Source organism: Ranitomeya imitator, chromosome 2, assembly GCF_032444005.1.
Source record: "Ranitomeya imitator isolate aRanImi1 chromosome 2, aRanImi1.pri, whole genome shotgun sequence".
In the NCBI taxonomy this organism is placed as follows: Eukaryota; Metazoa; Chordata; class Amphibia; order Anura; family Dendrobatidae; genus Ranitomeya; species Ranitomeya imitator.
The window spans coordinates 530563847-530583760 of record NC_091283.1 but is presented as its reverse complement, the minus strand read 5'-3'; the positions used below and the strand labels follow the sequence as shown (position 1 = coordinate 530583760).

The 19914-nt window shown below is 36.3% G+C and overlaps 1 protein-coding gene across 1 annotated transcript in view; it reads right to left on the bottom strand.

Moving 5' to 3' along the window:
- Positions 1-17152, bottom strand: part of MEOX1 (mesenchyme homeobox 1) — a 91477-nt gene extending 74325 nt beyond the window's left edge. The window contains exon 1 of the mRNA XM_069751860.1: positions 16480-17152. Coding sequence (XP_069607961.1) covers positions 16480-16927 — 448 coding nt within the window. The 5' untranslated portion in view covers positions 16928-17152. The remainder of the gene's footprint in view (positions 1-16479) is intronic.
- Positions 17153-19914: the final 2762 nt, after the last annotated feature.

Below are 19914 nucleotides of genomic sequence, written 5' to 3'. Positions count from 1 at the left end.
CTTCTGCTCAGGCAATGTTCCCCAACTCTGAGGACCGGTTTATCCAGCAGGACAATGCCCTATGCCACACAGCTAGGTCAATCAATGTGTGGATGAAGGAGCACCATATCAAGACCCTGTCATGGCCAGCCCAATCTCCAGACCTGAACTCCATTGAAAACCTCTGGAATGTAATCAAGAGGAAGATGGATAGTCACAAGCTATCAAACAAAGAAAAATTGCTTACATTTTTGTGCCAGGAGTGGCATAATGTCACCCAAAAGCAGTGTGAAAGACTGGTGGAAAGTATGCCAAGATGCATGAAAGCTGTGATTAAAAATCATGGTTATTCCACCAAATATTGATTTCTGAACTCTTCCTGAGTTAAAACATGAATATTGTTGTTTCTAAATGAATAAGAACTTGTTTTCTTTGCATTATTTGAGGTCTGAAAGCACTCTTTCTTCTGTATTATTTTGACAAATTCTCATTTACTGCAAATAAATACAAACTTTTTAGCTTTGAATTTTGGAGACATGTTGTCAGTAGTTTATAGAATAAAACAACAATATACATTTTACTCAAAAATATACCGATAAAGAGAAAAATCAGAGAAACTGAAAATTTTGCAGCGGTCTCTTAATTTTTGCCAGAGCTGTATATAATGTAATATATATACTTTTTCCCAAGAAGAGTGGGCAGCTTTACCATCTGAGAAAATAAAGAACCTCATCCACAACTACCACAAAAGACTTCAAGCTGTCATTGATGTTAGAGGGGGCAATACACAGTATTAAGAAATGGGGTATGTGAACTTTTGATCAGGATCATTTTGATGTTTTGGGTTGTCATATGAAAGAGAAAAAACAGTAGTTTGACAATAAATGGCTTCACCCAACCACTATTCATAAGTGGAGAAAAAGTTTTGCAGTGATCATTCATATTCTCTGAAAAAATATGCCGGGGCATGCAAACTTTTGAGCACAACTATATATATATATATATATATATATATATATATATATATATATATATATATATATATATATATATATATATATATATATATATATATATATAAATATATACAGTTAGGGCCAGAAATATTTGGACAGTGACACAAGTTTTGTTATTGTAGCTGTTTACAAAAACATGTTCAGAAATACAATTATATACATAATATGGGCTGAAAGTGCACACTTCCAGCTGCAATATGATAGTTTCCACATCCAAATCGGAGAAAGGGTTTAGGAATCATAGCTCTGTAATGCATAGCGTCCTCTTTTTCAAGGGACCAAAAGTAATTGGACAATGGACTCTAAGGGCTGCAATTAACTCTGAAGGCGTCTCCCTCGTTAACCTGTAATCAATGAAGTATTTAAAAGGTCAGGGGTGGATTCCAGGTGTGTGGTTTTGCATTTGGAAGCTGTTGCTGTGAGCAGACAACATGCGGTCAAAGGAACTCTCAATTGAGGTGAAGCAGAACATCCTGAGGCTGAAAAAAAAGAAAAAATCCATCAGAGAGATAGCAGACATGCTTGGAGTAGCAAAATCAACAGTTGGGTACATTCTGAGAAAAAAGGAATTGACTGGTGAGCTTGGGAACTCAAAAAGGCCTGGGCGTCCACGGATGACAACAGTGGTGGATGATCGCTGCATACTTAATTTGGTGAAGAAGAACCCGTTCACAACATCAACTGAAGTCCAGAACACTCTCAGTGAAGTAGGTGTATCTGTCTCTAAGTCAACAGTAAAGAGAAGACTCCATGACAGTAAATACAAAGGGTTCACATCTAGATGCAAACCATTCATCAATACCAAAAATTGACAGGCCAGAGTTAAATTTGCAGAAAAACACCTCAAGAAGCCAGCTCAGTTCTGGAAAAGTATTCTATGGACAGATGAGACAAAGATCAACCTGTACCAGAATGATGGGAAGAAAAAGTTTGGAGAAGAAAGGGAACGGCACATGATCCAAGGCACACCACATCCTCTGTAAAACATGGTGGAGGCAACGTGATGGCATGGGCATGCATGGCTTTCAATGGCACTGGGTCACTTGTGTTTATTGATGACATAAGAGCAGACAAGAGTAGCCGGATGAATTCTGAAGTGTACCGGGATATACTTTCAGCCCAGATTCAGCCAAATGCTGCAAAGTTGATTGGACGGCGCTTCATAGTACAGATGGACAATGACCCCAAGCATACATCCAAAGCTACCCAGGAGTTCATGAGTGCCAAAAAGTGGAACATTCTGCAATGGCCAAGTCAATCTCCAGATCTAAACCCAATTGAGCATGCATTTCACTTGCTCAAATCCAGACTTAAGACGGAAAGACCCACAAACAAGCAAGACCTGAAGGCTGCGGCTGTAAAGGCCTGGCAAAGCATTAAGAAGGAGGAAACCCAGCGTTTGGTGATGTCCATGGGTTCCAGACTTAAGGCAGTGATTGCCTCCAAAGGATTTGCAACAAAATATTGAAAATAAAAATATTTTGTTTGGATTATGTTTATTTGTCCAATTACTTTTGACCTCCTAAAATGTGGAGTGTTTGTAAAGAAATGTGTACAATTCCTACATTTTCTATCAGATATTTTTGTTCAACCCTTCAAATTAAACGTTACAATCTGCACTTGAATTCTGTTGTAGAGGTTTCATTTCAAATCCAATGTGGTGGCATGCAGAGCCCAACTCGCGAAAATTGTGTCACTGTCCAAATATTTCTGGCCCTAACTGTATATATATATATATATATATATATATATATATGTTTGACCCTATTGTGCTTTCCGTAAACGTAAAATGTTCCAGTCACACTGACTACTTCTTCTAGACAACCATATATAAAAAGATGGTTTGTGCATGGTTGTCCTGAAAAGAGAATGGGTGTGACTGGTGACAATAAAAGAGCATATTATACTCGATAGTGGGTCATTTGTCCAGTAAGCGCAGAATACTTCTAATACTCTGCCAAAGTTTTTTGGTCCTGACACTAACATACCGAAGCTGCAGCATATGGACTTCAAGTCTTTTTAGAGGTTGTGTCACCCAAAACCCTATAAGTAAGCACATTATCTCTTCCCTTCCTTTGTGTTACTTAGAAAAAAAAAAAAATGCACTTTTGCATCTTATTTAGATTGTGTTTTCCGTGATTTTGAAGTAGTACTCCGTAAAATCCAGCTGCCGATCTCAAGTCGTTATCATGGTGCACAAGCAGTTAAATGCCAAATTCATCTCTGCTTCATTTGTGACTCTGACAAATATTTTTCCATATGTTGTATGTACAGATTTTACGGGATTTTTCACAATTATATACACAAAGGCCTCAAAGACAACACAACCATTTGGTGTGAAATTAGGTGCAAATCATGTATGTCAGAAATCACTGCAAACACCTTTCCTTGAGCAGAGAATTCTGTCTTCTTCCATTATCTAACCTCCTGTTTTTCCACCACCTTGTAAGCTGTGAAAACAACAGTTTATCACCTCCTCCCATCTTGCCACCTATCAATTCTCAGTCCCCCTAGAGTTTTTCACTCACTATCCCAACAAGCACTCAGCCTTTTGGCTGTTTTGGATAAAAGCTGTGATTCTACATCTTCTGAATTGCAAATGTCAACTCCCATTGGGGTTCAGTCATAAGTTAACGCTGTCTTTGCAACCTAAATGGATTAATCAATATAAAGAAATGTGAGCTGGACCCAAGAGCCTGCAGGAGGAATGTCATGAACTTTTCATTTATATTAGCAATGAAAGTGTTAAGCATAAGGGCATATCAATTTAATGTGATAGGGGCAAAATATAAAAAATAATATAAAAAACAATTCTGGTAAAAAAATATGTGCTTTAAAGATAGCAGTACATAGTAATGGAATACTAATAGAAAATAAATAAAATAATAATCGCTATACATTATTTTATACCATTCATAGTTTACACGTATAGCATCATGGAGTCAATGGTGCTATATAAATAAATAATTATTATAATAATAATAGTTGCATAGTTTTAAGCTTGAAAGAAAATAAAATTTAATCGATTTCAACCTATAATCCTAATGTGTAGTTCAGTAGGAAGGCGCAAAACCTCATATAGCAGATGCTAATCGCCCCATATTACAGGAAATTCTCTTTCTGACTCCAGATATGGCAAATAGGCTAAATTAATATGCAAGTCTTATTATTCTAAAGATTTTCACTTTTTGAAAAAACTTATAACAAAGATAATAACATTTTAAAAAAATAAAGAATCCGGTATATATAATTAATACGTTATATTAAAGCCAATAATTTCGTGTTTATAGAGAGAATATATGGCAACTTTATGTGCCCCAAATATTGGGGTACCAGGACCGCCAGGAGAAGTGGCTCTTGTACAGCTGCCTTAGGATGGTACATGATTATGGTAAGGCTGAGATGATATCACAAAATTATATATTTTTTTAATATTCACTGCATAAAATTTAATCAATAAACTTTTTCATCTAGTACCATATAAATCTAGAGTAAGGCACATGGTGAAATGTATATGGTAACGTTCCTAAACATTTATGCTGCACGCTGCATTTTCATGTGATGAACTTTTCAACATATTGATAATATTAACAATGATAAGTACAATCATTAATTATTAGTAGTAACATATTTTGCATGTAATTATAGAAGTTCATATCGCTATTATTAAAATTATTATTACAGTTGATTAATATAATACGAAACTGTGTAAGGGTATATTCACATTTTACATTTTTCCAGCATTTTTCCCCTGAAAAATGCAGCATTTCACCGTCCAAGAAAAGTGAATGCGATTTCTGAAATCTCACTCACAGTTCTCTTATTTTTTCCTTGCAGGCTTGAAGCAGTTTCAGGTCTGCAGCAAGTCGATCCTTTTAGTGTTCTTCACCTATTCTAATAAATGATACACATTGAAAACTCAACTCAAAAACAAACACAAAAAATCAGGCAAAAACGCACATTTGTTCTGCAGCGTTTTTTTCTGCCAAAAGAAACATTTTTGATGCAGAAATGTCTGCAGCAAATACTTAACGTGTGCACATACCTTAAGGCAGTGTTCCCCAACTCCGGTCCTCAAGAGCCACCAACAGGTCATGTTTTCAGGATTTCCTTAGTATTACCCAGGTGATGGAATTATTGCCTGTGCAGGTGATGCAATTATCACCTGTGCAATACTAAGGAAATCCTGAAAACATGACCTGTTGGTGGGTCTTGAGGACCGGACTTGGGGAACACTGCCTTAAGGCCTCATTCAGACATTTGTGACATTTCTCATATGTAAAAACACCGACTGTTGTTCATCAGTGTTTGGTTGAAAATTTCATCAGTGCTTGGTCCATATGTCAGTTTTTACCATCAGTTTCATCAATGATTTTTCACTGTTTAAAAAAAAAAAAAAAAAAACTACAAAGCTTCTCCTATCTGTTACAGTCTTAATCTGAGAGTTTGATCAGAATGTAATCCGATTTTTTGGGATGTGGAGAATGAAAAAATAATCTCCATCTTCTCCCTTCACTGTGTCCATGAAAATCAAACCGCTCTCTGATGTCATCTGTGCCGTCAGATGTATTCAACTGACCCATAGACTTGACTGGCTGAGGCTGCAATATTTTCCTCCAACCAACTCAGTGCACAGCCCCATAGAATAACATGGGGACAACTGGTATCCATCAAAACAATGGACAGCACTCGTCCGATTTTTGTTGTGTGCACGAGCCCTTAAAATTTGAAAAATGGGTGCCTCAATAAGGCCTAAGTTTAGAAAGATAAAGATAAGAAGAGACGTCACTCTATAAATAAGTAAAACAGTGTGGCGTTTACTAGCCCATGTGGCGACATTTCTGTCCTACCACAGGACTTTTCTTGAGCAAACATTGCCACATGGGCTAATAAATGCCAAACTTTTTGATTATTAATGGAGTGCTGCCTCTTCTTATCTTTATCTATCTGACAATTTATGGAATTGTTGGTCCTGGAGTCATGTACCGTGAGTTTTAAAAAAAAATGTTTGCAATTTTTTGCATGTTGTGCTGCTTCATTTTTCAATAGATAGATGGTTAGATTGATAGAAAATAGATGATAGATAATAGATAGATATAATAGATAGATGATAGATAGATTGATGATAGATAGATAGATAGATATAATAGATAGATAGATAGATAGATAGATAGATAGATAGATAGATAGATAGATAGATAGATAGATAGATAGATAGATAGAACGATAGATAGATAGATAGATAGATAGATAGATAGATAGATAGGTAAATGACTGAAAGATGGATGATAGATAGATATTAGATAGATAAATGAAAGATAGAAGAAAGATATATATTGATAAATGATAGATAAAAAAGATAGCTTTAAAAAGGGCAAATACAATTAAAACATCTTATTAATCAATTTAAAATGTTAACAAAAGTTTTGAAATATTGAAAATTATGCTGTCAGAGGAGGGAAGCAGTTACCGTAGCTCTGATCATTAAGAATCATAAAAAAACAAAGTGATCATACTGATATTAAGTGTTTTATGGTCATTTTTCAATAGTGAGGATAGTGCAAGGGGGGATAAAAAGCATCAAACATTTTTTGTTTACTCAGGCAACTTAAAACACTGTGAAACCTGCTAAAACCAGAATATATTTTTGTGCTCCATTCCATGGCATATCCTTATAATAAAGGATATTAGGAGGGGACGGGCATATTTTTTCTTTGTAGATAAGCTGTAAAGTTTTAAGTTTTAGACCTGCACATACATTTTGTCTCCATGTCACATACTGAGTACTGACAGTGCCTGAGAAGTGGAAATACACGCTACCCCACTAATGGAGCTTTAGTCACTAAGTCCCATTAAGACACATATGTGACTCAGGGCTCACACAGCCTGTTAATGGTAATCTGTGATTTACCAAGTGTAATAAAGCAAATCCAGAGAAACTTATGTCTGTTCTTGGTTAAACCAATGTCATGTCACTTTCTCTGCTGTGAGAAGTTTATTGGACCAAGTGCAGAGGGGGTTGGGGAGTGAGTCTAGAACTAATAGGTAGCCGATAATATGGCGACATGTGCAAAATGCAGGATATTGTTAACTTTACTGATTAAAATGGCAGAAAGAATATTAGTACAAGCAATATCAGATATGTGTATAGGGGGTGGACATTATACTGTGAAAAGATCAGAAATAAATGGAAAAAAATACAAAAAAGTGACCATATTGGAGTGGGTGACCCCATACATACTATAACCTTGCAGTAGAAAAATGGTGTAAGCTGGCCACTTGTGTTGTGTGGCCTCTATTATCACATCTTTATCTCACATATCTCCATTTATAAGAAATTCCACAATTATTTACAGACATTTATTACCAACAATACAGTCATGGACAAAAGGGTTGGTACCCTTGAAATTGTTCCAAAAAAAGAAGTATTTTTCCCGAATATTATTGCAGTTGCACATGCTTTCTTATGCACATGTTTATTTCCTTTTGTGTGTATTGGAACAACACAAAAAAATTTCACACAAAACCCCCAAAATGGGATGGTCAAAATTGATAGCACTCAACTTAATATTTGGTTGCACATCCTTTGGAATAAATAACTTTAATCAATCAATCAAGTAATCAATCAATCAATCGCTTCCTATAACCATCAACAGACTTCTTACACCTCTCAACTGGAATTTTGAACCACTCTTCCTTTGCAAACTGCTCCGAGTTTCTCATATTTGAAGCCTGCACCCTTTCATTAGTTTTTTGGCATTGCTCCATGTTCCCTGATGAACTCCCAGGATTCCCACGGGGGGGAAACGCGTCGGGCATAATAGGGAGGATATCCAGGCAGGAGACTGACACAGCTGTAGGATTGCATGACTACCCACAACGCTTCTGGGACGCAGATGAGTAGAAGCGCTTACTATATTATTAGATTGAATTATGGGGTGGTATCTGTATAGTTGTTAATATGCTCTGGGGGTCCCCTGTTTTATGTTGGGATGTTTTTTGTGCTGTTGTGGGCTACTGTCCTATTGAGAACATTTATATATCTGGAATTCATTTGACCACTTTAAACTTTGGACATACACAACCACATGTTTATTTATAACATTATAGGTATGAGATGGAGTGGCCCATTTTTATTTTACATCTTGGATAAACGAGACATTGGTACTGTGTGTCTACCCAATGAGTTTTGATTTTTGTACTACTCCCTACTATGGACTCTCTTGTTTGGGGGCAAATAACAATTTTGTGTTTTTTTGCTATGTTCATTTTTCTGATTTTTTCTATTTTAATTTTTATATTTTTTTGATTTTTTATATTTTTTTCATTTTTCTGGGTATCACTGTCACTATTTACTACGTCTTTTTTTAGGGAACACAGGGTCTGTATAGGGCTATCAGGGCCAGTCGTCGAGGAGCGGGGGCACCTACCGCAGAAACTTAGGGTGCCAACCTCCGTTGTCAGGTAGGGACCAGCATTAGAGCACTTGACAGGGTCTGTTAGTCTGGATTGGGTTTTTGAGCTGTGTTCATATTTCCTTGTATTTAAATACCAATGTTTCTAAATTTGGAACAAACAGATTTTAGCTTTAATTAATAAAAGTTATATTTTAGGGATCCTTGTTGTTTTTTGTTTTTTGGTCATATTTGAAGGGTTTCATCTCCCAACAACAATTTTAAGATCTCTCCACAGGTGTTCAATGGGATGCTTCTTGAAGTCTGTTCTAAAGCATTGTCCTGCTGGAAGACCCATGACCTAAGACACAAACCCAGCTTTCTGATACTGGGCATTACTTTGTGAAACAAAATCCTTTGGTGATCTTCAGATTGCATGATGCCTTGCACACAGTCAAGGCACCAAAGTGCCATAGGTAGCAAAACAACCCCAAAATATATTTGAGTCTCCATAATATTTAACTGTAGGTACTGTGTCTTTTTCTTTGTAGGCCTCATTCCATTTTTGGCAAACAGTAGAATGATGTGCTTTGCTTAAAAGCTCTATCTTGTTCTTACCTATCCACAAGATGCTTTCCCAGAAGGATTTTGGCTCACTCATGTACATTTTGGCAAACTTCAGTCTAGCTTTTTTTATGTCTCTGTGTCAGCAGAGGGGTCCCCCTGGGTCTCCTGCCATAGCATTTCATTTAATTCAAATGTAGACAGATAGTTTGAGCTGATAATGTTGCATCCTGAGCCTGCAGAACAGCTTGATTGGGGCTGCTTATCCACCATCTGTACTATCCTGTGTTGCAACCTTTCATTAATTTTTCTCTGCCTTCCACATACAGGGAGTTTAGCCACAGTGCCATGTTTTGTAAACTTTTTGATTATGCTACACACTATGGACGAAGGAACATCAGGATCTCTGGAGATGGACTTGTAACCTTGAGATTGTTGATGTTTTCAACTATTTTGATTCTCAAGTCTTCAGACAGTTCTCTTCTCCTCTTTCTGTTCTCCATGCTTAGTGTGGCACACACGATATCACAATGCAAAAAGTGAGTTAACTACTCCCCTTTTCATCTGGTTTCCGGTGTGATTTTTATATTGCCCACACCTTTTACTTTTTAACTCCAGGTTAGTTTGAATAAGCATCACATGCTTGAAACAAAGTTTATTACTAATGTATTATCTGAGCATGCTTGGGTGTTATCCGAGTATCTTGGGTGTGCTCAGATAATATATTCGAGTCCCTTCAGCTGCATATTTTGCGGCAGTAGACAGCCACAACACATGTAGGGATTACCTGTTTGTTTGGCAATCCCATCATGTGTTTCGGCTGTCTACAGCCGCAAAATATAGAACCACAGGGACACAAATATATTATTTGAACACATCTAAGATATTGGGATAACACCCGACCATGCTTGGATAACACGTTATCTGAGCATGTTTGCTCATCACTATTGGTTACCTACAATTTTGGAACAGTTTTGAACGAACCAATTTTGGATTTTTTTTGTGAAATTATGTCTAATCTGCTTTTTGTTCTCTGTTTTTTGTCTTGTTCCAATATACACAAAGGAAATAAACATGCCTATAACAAAGCATGTGAAATAGCAATAATTTTCTGGGAGAGATACTTCATTTTCTGGAAAAAGTTCAAGGGTGTCAACACTTTCGACCATGGCTGTAATAGCAGTTCTTTTTATTAGCTTAGATCTTTTGTGCAATTTATAGTCTACCAACTATAGTCTCTGACAAACAGCAATATGGAGTCAGCCACATAAACACAGACTGTTGTCTGCTTAGTAAGATTTGTAGTTACCAATCTCATGTTGGGTATATGATAATGTTTTTGCAAATTGCTAAATTAGAATTGTATATAAATGCTTCTTGCATTTCCAAAGATAGAGTATGGTAAAAAGTTGTTTCATATAAAACCCCCTCAAAAGACAAGGGGCACTCCCTCTGTCTGTTGAAAGTCAGGTTTAATCTCCAAAGGAGACAAGTCTTCTTCACCATAAGAACTATTCATCTATGGAATAGTTTACCTGAGGAAATGGTCATAGTGGGAACGATTGATGGTTTAAAAAAAAAGCTTACATGCTTTTTTTTTTTAGAAGAAAATAACATAAAAGTATATGTAAATGTGTCAAACTCATTTCTGAATGTTTAGTATAATGGATTGACAAGTAGGATCGGGGAGAAATTAGTTCTTCTGGGGAAGAACAGACTATCCATTGAGATTTTGCATATAACCCTTCCCATCCCTCGGTTAAACTTTTTGGACATGTCATTGTTCAATCTCATAAACTATGTAAGAGCTGGAACAAGTAAAATATTTAGCGGGAATTGCAGTAAATAGTGGAATAATAGTAATTATACTTGTCAAAAAAAGACTGAAATCCACATTCTAGTCTTCATATGATCCAATACCATAATGGAGTGAGATATGAATAAGAAATTTGATTCTGATATTATTGTAGATTAGATACATTTATAGCAATCTTCATTTGATGGTGTGGCTGCTAAACTACAGCCATTCCTCTTGGAACTTGTAAAATTAAATCTTGAGACAAAATTATATTAGAGACTAGTGGTTCCTCACAATTAAATACTATAATATTAAATACTTTATATTAGCGGTCTCCAACCTGTTCTCCATCATCTTCAGAGCTACAACTCCAGCATATTGGTAGTTGTAGCCCTGTAACAGTTGGAGATCACCAAATTAAGACATTTTTCAATGTCTGTTACCAAAATCAGAGTCATTCTTGGACAGGACATAATTCTTCCCCAGAGGTGAACACATAGCATATATTAACAGTAGACATCTCATACAGTGGAAGGAAGACATTTCCTAGAATGCATCAGTATGGAAACAGTTGCCTTCCTGAAGCATCTGTATCAGTAGATATAGGGTCAGCTTTGATGTGTCCAGACTAGTGATTTAATGGCTTCACAGATTTGTCTAACAGCTTTTTGCCAACTTGAATGTAATTGACTGTGAAGAGAAAATGTTTTTTTAAGGGTCGGCTTATTTCCTATGAACCTCTGCACAGATGACACCATTTACACTAATACATACAATGGAACATACATTATACTGTAATTCCCGGGATGTAGAATACAGCTTAATTCATGGATTTTATGATCGCATTCATTGATATTGGAGACAAAGCTGATAGTAAATGGACACGAGGGCCTCGTCACCCGCCATGTGCCATGTCCATGTACATTGTGGTCTACATATGAACCCGACATGCCATACATGAGATTACCAATTTCTAGTATCACTCGCGCTACTATATCTTTTTTTTCATAAGCATTTAACACTTTAGAATCCTTTTAAGAAGAAGTAATTGTAGATGTGACATTGGTGTAATACTAAGATAATCAAGGAAAATATGAACCAATATGGAATATAGATATAGACAGACATAGATTTGTGTGTAATACAACAATAGGCAAAAGGTAACCAAGTAAATAGAGTTAGTTTTGGCATTTTTGTATTTTTTAACTAGAAAGCTTTTGATAATGTCTTCTTATTATTGTAAAACAAGAGGGTTAAATTATTGGGGTGTAGTTGTGCATAGATCCAAGAGTCTGTAGGGCCCAAAGTGTCCGTCTACCACCATTTAACGAGACTGGTATTAACAATGATGTGTTGTAGATGGCGGGAGATGTTACAGCTTCTGCATTGGCGTCCATTGGAGTGACATCGACAAGATATCATATAGTTGATACTACAAGATTTGCTATGGAGGTTATCAAAGACACATCAATTGTACGGGGAACATATTAATTATAATTCTGACCGTGATATATCTATGTTCAGAATATCATTAAGAGTTTTTATTATACAGATGCTTAGACAACAGACAACGTTGTGTAATACCATTCCTTTATTCTCATTGATTTCTCAATAATTTGCTGACTTTTATGTACAATTGATCATACTGAATCCTGATACATTAGTGATATATTCATTCAATAGTATTATATATTGATGCACTTATATAATAATGGAGTATAAATAAATGCTAATTCAGGGGGATATATACTCAATACTCATGCAAAAATATTTTATCCTGACACAGATTTGCTAAATAATAATGCAGTAGTAACCTATACTCAAACAGTAGTATTATATATTCGCATAGTAGTGACATAGACTTATACAATAGCATTGTATACCCATGTAATAGTGATATATAGTGATATACTGTATACTCATACAATAGTGTTACATACTCTTAGTAGTGATAGTGATATACTCAGACAATAGCATTTTATACTCATAGTAGTGATATATAACCAGAGCAGTGTCATTTGGTAGAGACATATGCTAATACAGTAGTTACTTTAGTTACTTTATCATAGAGTAGTGATATATACTTACACAGTACCATATACTAATACAGTAGTAATATATCGTTATATAGAAGTCTTATACACTCAAATAGAACTGACATATATTTGCGTAGTAGTATTATTTTATCATATATTAGTGATATATACAGTACCATTGTATACTAATACAGTAGTAATATAAACTGATACAGTAGTATATAATCATATAGAAGTGATATAAACTTGTACAGAAGTCTTATATACTCATATTGTAGTGATATAAATGCGTACAGTAGTATTGTAAATTCATATAGTAGTGATAAATACTAGTACAGTAGTATTGTATACTCATATAGTAGTGATAACTACTAGTACAGTAGTATTATATACTTATATAGTAGTAATATATACTCGAACATTAGTATTGTATACTCATATAGTAGTGATATATACTAGTACAGTAGCATAGTATACTCACAGTAGTGATATATACTAGTACAGCAGCATTGTATACTCATATAGTAGTGATATATACTAGCACAGTATTAATGTATACTCATAGTAGTGATATATACTAGTGCAATAGCATTTTATACTCATATAGTTGTGATATATGCTTTTACAGAAGTCTTATATACTAGCACTGTATTATTGTATACTCATAGTAGTGATATATACTAATACAGTAGTATTGTATACTCATATAGCTGTGATATATGCTTTTACAGAAGTCTTATATACTCATACAGTAGTGAAATATTCTTGCACAGTAGTATTGCATACTCATATGGCAGTAATATTTCATGTGTTTTGTAAAATTGTTCTATAAATCACCATATCATTTCTCCATTGTTCCACGTAACTGATGCTTGTGAAACACCACATATGTGCCAATAACAGCTAATTATGATAATTATATCACAATCTAAGTTCTCGGTGAAATAAAAGTGTAGTGTTATCAAGGACACAAAATGAAGAGTGAGATTGAAAAAATGAAGGCCAGAATAATGTCATCTATTCTCGATCATATATGAAATGTATTTACTCATTGTATGGGAAGTCAGCATTCTATAATGTGATGTATGTGATGTGACGTATGACATCATAATATCACATGATATTAGTACATTATTATATCCAACTGTATGAGTGTATACTTCTACTTTATGATATAACTAGTCTGTATAATTGAATAATGCTAGAGTATATATCACTATTATATGGGTATATAATATTACTGTACTATATTAGTATACATCTCTACTATGAGTATATAATACTACTACATGAATAAAAATTACTACTATATAGTATATCACATCACTGTACTAGTATATATCACTACTATATGAGTATACAAGACTACTATATTAGAATATATCACCACTATGAGTATATAATACTACAGTACGAGTAAATATCACCACTGTGAGTATATAAAACTGCTATATGACTAAATATCACTACTATATGAGTATACAAGACTACTATATTAGTATATATCACTAGTATGAGTATACATCACTACTATGAGTATTTAATACTACTGTATGACTATATATCACTACTATATGAGTATACAAGACTACTATATTAGTATTTAACACCATTATGATTATATAATACTACTGTATGAGTATATATCACCACTATGAGTATTTAATAATACTCTATGACTATATATCACTACTATATGAGTATACAAGACTACTATATTAGTATATTTCACAAGTATGAGTATATATCACTAGTATATGAGTATATAATACTACTGTTCTAGTACACATCACTACTGAATGGGCATATTACATTACTGTACTAGTATATATCACTACTATATGGGTATATAATATTAAAGTCCTAGTATACATTATATCACTACTATATGAGTATATATCACTACTATATGGGTACATAATATTACTGTACTAGTGTATATCACTACTAAATGGGTATATATTATTACTGTACTAGTATACAGTATATCACTACTATATTAGTATATATTACTACTATGGGGGTATATAATATTACTGCACTACTAGTATATATCACTACAATATGAGTATACAATACTACTATACTAGTATATATCTCTACTATGAGTATACAATATTACCTTATAAGTATATATCACTATTATACTTGTATATAATTCTACTGTACTTGTATATATCACTACTATACGGGTATAAACTACTGTACTAGTATATATCACTACTATACGGGTATAAACTACTGTACTAGTAAACATTAGTACTATATGGGTATATAATACTACTCTATTAATATATTTCCCTAGCATATGAGTATATAATACTATTGTCCTAGTATATAGAACTACTCTATGGGTATATATAACTACTATACGAGTAAATATCAATACTATATGGGTATAAAATACTAGTATTAACTTGTATGGCGTACGCAGGTAAAATATGGCATTATAGGGCTATTATATATCGTATACAATAAAACATTATATATAATAAATATTCCAAGCCTTATCCATAAAAATCTGATTAGAATATTTCCATTGCGTTCCAAGACATAAAAATTAAAGTACCATTATTAGCATAAGCGATTACATCAGTTACAAGAAGATAATGCGTCACACAGGTATGAAGTCTGCTGTTCCTCCTGGCGCTGAGACAACAGGTGCTTAGATAATGCTGCTTGGATATTCATTATGAGGAAGCCTCAATATTATTCTGTGTATTTGTAGATTTTACCAGTGTAATCTAACCACTGCAAGCAGGTTACCTTTGGTGACCTTAAACTTGTGTATGAAACCGATAGATGATTTTTGCACGAAAGCATCTACTTCTTTTTCAGTAAAATAATATTTCCTGAAAATTCTTCCAACCACTCACAGATTGTGTCTTCGTTTCCCTGCTGAAACTTGATTAAACTTTTGACATATTTTAATCCTGTCCCACCTTTCTCTTGTTCCATCAGCTACACAGCCTAAGTTTTCTGCTTGAGTCCTATCACAATTTTTCAAGCTCGGCATCTCAGAACAAATTCTATTATATGATTGTCTTTTTGTAGGTGAGATCTCCAGAACTGAGGGAATTGTACTACACGCAGTTTTCTGAAATATACGTTGCCAGCTGAAATTATTGAGTTGCTCAAAATGCCGTTCCCTAAAGTTAAAACGTCTCATGAGTGGAAATGTCACTTTCTATAAGCAACAAGTCTGCAGCTGTATAACCCAGACTTATGGTAAAGTATATCACTACGTGACACTGCTGTCACTTATGTCATTAGAACATGAGTTTTAGTTGTCAGATTTTTATAATTTCAAATTTTTCAAAAAATTAGAGTATTACGGTAAAAAATGCATAAAATCATGAAATAATAAACAAGACAAAGTCTGATATCCAAGAAGGAACCAGATATTTGTAAATTATGTCATCAGGAATATGAGTATCCACTTTTTGGGCCTTCTCTCCCCATAATATGTGGTACATTAATACTTGACCCCAGGATCAGACACACGCAGAAGAGGCGCTTTGTGCAAGAACAATATATGGGCCCTCTGAAGTCCAATATCTCATCATCATGCAGAATTCCACCTGCTTTGGAGGTGATAGGTGGACCCTTTACTTCTTGGGCTACTAGGCAAAGGTTGCATCAATGTATGCCCACCTCTGGTTTACCCCCTTAGTATAAGTCTATGCTCTTACCTGCAATGTCTTTTTTCCGCTTTTGAGTCTTTTTCTCTGCCTCTTGAGACTCTCCACCTGACACCCCGTAATCTTCATTGATGCACTCCGAGCCGTCAACCAAATTCGGACTGCTGCTTTCTATTTCTCCAGAGCTTAAGCCCAGTTCGGGGTTCAGTCGCCTCCGGGCTTCTGCAGCTGGAAAGTGCCAATCTGAGTGATGAAATGTATGATGCTGTTCTGCATACAACCTTTCTTCTCGGGGAAAGCTGTGTGGTGTCGTCGCTAGGCATGACGCTGAGAAATCTGAGTATGCCGCATAGTCCGGCTTCTGATGAAAGAATGATACTTGTTGGTAGGGGTGCAAGGGAGATGCTGAATTTAGATCTCCCTGCGGATTTCGCATACAGCCCCATAGGGGAGCGCCGGAGTGACTGCTTCTCATACAGCTACTTGCTGATGGATCCATTCGTAAAATTGTTGGGTCAGTCACTTGCGCCAGGTCACCAATAATTGTCCAGCTTCTCCGAGAAGTTTCTTTTTCAGAAACTTTAAATTTCTTGCCTCCCGATGCTGAAATCTACAGAGAGCAGTTCTTCATTCACAAGACACAAGCATCTTCTCTGTACACGTGTGCTGGCCAGACTGACAGGCTGTATAGTATTGTGCCTAAAAACTGTGTTGTACTGTATATCCAAAGGGGGGCAGATCCACTGTTTAAATACTATGCAGGGAGAGAGAGTGACAAGTTTGTGAAGTGAAATATGAGAGAGGCGAGGGAGGGGTTAACGACACACATTGCATCCCTCCAACCAAAGCAAACCAGGGCTACTATTAATCACCAGTAACCTTATATCCGCATCTAATGGGATTTGCAGATGCAGACTTTTTTTTTTTAAAGATACATTGTCCTTGCTATGAAATGGTCAAAACTGCACACACTGAAAGGGGGTCTCTTTTATCTATCCTGTAATTCTGCATGGTAATGCTTATTGCAATGTTAATAAAATTCTTTGAATTTAGGAGAAGAAAAAAAAAAGTTGTGCAGTTTCATTCCCTGGATAGACACTTGGCAAGTAGCCCCCACATATTGTACCCACCAGTATGGTATTCACTGTATAGCGACAAGCATGCTTGAAAACTATATCTATATGGTGAATATGTGTGTATATATATATATATATATATATATATATATATATATATATATACAGTGTATATGTATTTGATCCCTTGCTTATTTTGTATGTTTGCCCACTGACCAGACATGAACAGTCTATAATTTAAGGGTAGGCTAATTTTAACATTGAGAGATAAAATATCAAAAACAAATTCCAGAAAATCATATTGTATAAATTATATAAATTTATTTGCATTTTGCAGTGAGAAATAAGTATTTGATCCCTCTGGCAAATAAGACTTAATACTTCTGGTTAGCCAATAAAGGTATCACTCCTAGAATACTTCTGTCATCATTGGGCAGAAAAGCATTCACATCGAATACTTGGTGGCAAAACTCTTGTTGGCAAGCACAGCAGTCAGACATTTTTTGTAGCTGATGATGAGGTTTGCGCACATGTCAGGAAGAATTTTGATCCACTCCTCTTTGCAGATCATCTCTAAATCATTAAGATTTTGAGGTTCTTACTTGGCAACTCGGAGCCTCAACTCCCTCCATAAGTTTTCTATGAGATTAAGGTCTGGAAACTGGCCAGGCCACTCCATGACCTTAATATGCTTCTTTTTGAGCCACTCCTATGTTGCCTTGGCTGAATATTTTGGGTCATTGTCTTTCTGGTAGACGCAGCCACGACCCATTTTTAATGTCCTAGCCGAGGGAAGGCGATTGCCACTCAGGATTTTACGGTACATGGCTCCATCCATTCTCCCATTGATGCAGTGAAGTAGTCCTGTTCCCTTAGCAGAGAGACACCCCCCAAACAAAAATTTTCCATCTTCATGCTTGACAATGGGGGCGGTATTCTTTTGGGTCATTTCTCTTCCTCCAAACACGGCGAGTTGAATTAATGTCAAAGACTTCAATTTTTGTCTCATCTGACAACAACACCATCTCCCAATCACTCACACAATTATCCAGGTATTCATTGGCAAACTTCACATGGGCCTGCACATGTGCATACTTGAGCAGGGAGACCTTAGGGGCACTGCAGGAAAATTAACAAGCTTCCCCCCCGTGCAGTTTTAGTCTGATCTCTCATCTTCCTAAAGATGAAGAATACCCACGAGATGAGATTTAGCATGGTGCCCCAGGTCTATGTCGATTGACAATCATTTTTGTATTTCTTCCATTTTCTTACTCTGTCAGTGGGCAAACTCACAAAATCAGCAAGGGATCAAATAGTTATTTCCATATATATATATATATATATATATATATATATATATATATATATACCGTATATACTCGAGTATAAGCCGAGATTTTCAGCCCACTTTTTTGGGCTGAAAGTCCCCCTCTCGGCTTATACTCGAGTCATACGCAGGGGTCGGCAGGGGAGGGGGAGCAGGGGCTGTGAAATTATACTTAGCTACTCCTGGCGCAGTCCCTGCACGTCCCTGGCTTCCCCGGCACCGGCAGCAGCAGATTCTTCCAGTACTGAGCGGTCACATGGTACCGCTCATTATAGTAATGAATATGCGGCTCCACCTCCCAATGAGGTGGAGCCACATATTCATTACTGTAATGAGCGGTAACGGTGACCGCTCAGTACAGGATGAAGCTGCGGTGTCAGGGAAGCAAGGACTGCACCGCTCCAGGACCAGGTGAGTATGCGGGGAGGGGGAATGCTGCGCGATAGTCACCTTTCCTCATTCCGGGCATCGCTCTGTCCTCAGCAGTGACGCTCAGGTCAGAGGGCGTGGTGACATAATTAGTGCGCTCCCTCTGCTGAGCGTCAGTGCGGAAGATGGAGCTGCACCGGAACAAGGAGCAGGTAACTATTGAAAGCGCTGGGGGCCTGAGCGACGGAGAGGTGAGTATGTGATTTATTTTTATTTTATCGCAGCAACAGCTAATGGGGCAAGTGTCTGTATGGAGCATCTATGGTGCCATAACATTTGTGCAGCACGATATGGGGCCATAATATTTGTGCAGCACTATGTGGGGCCATAACATTTGTGCAGCACTATATGGGGCCATAACATTTGTGCAGCACTATATGGGGCCATAACATTTGTGCAGCACTATATGGGGCCATAACGTTTGTGCAGCACTATATGGGGCCATAACGTTTGTGCAGCACAATATAGGGGCCATAACATTTGTGCAGCACTATATGGGGCCATAACATTTGTGTAGCACTATGTGGGGCCATAACATTTGTGCAGCACTCTATGGGGCCATAACATTTGTGCAGCACTATATGGGGTCATAATATTTGTGCAGCACTATATGGGGCCATAACATTTGTGCAGCACTATATGGGGCCATAACGT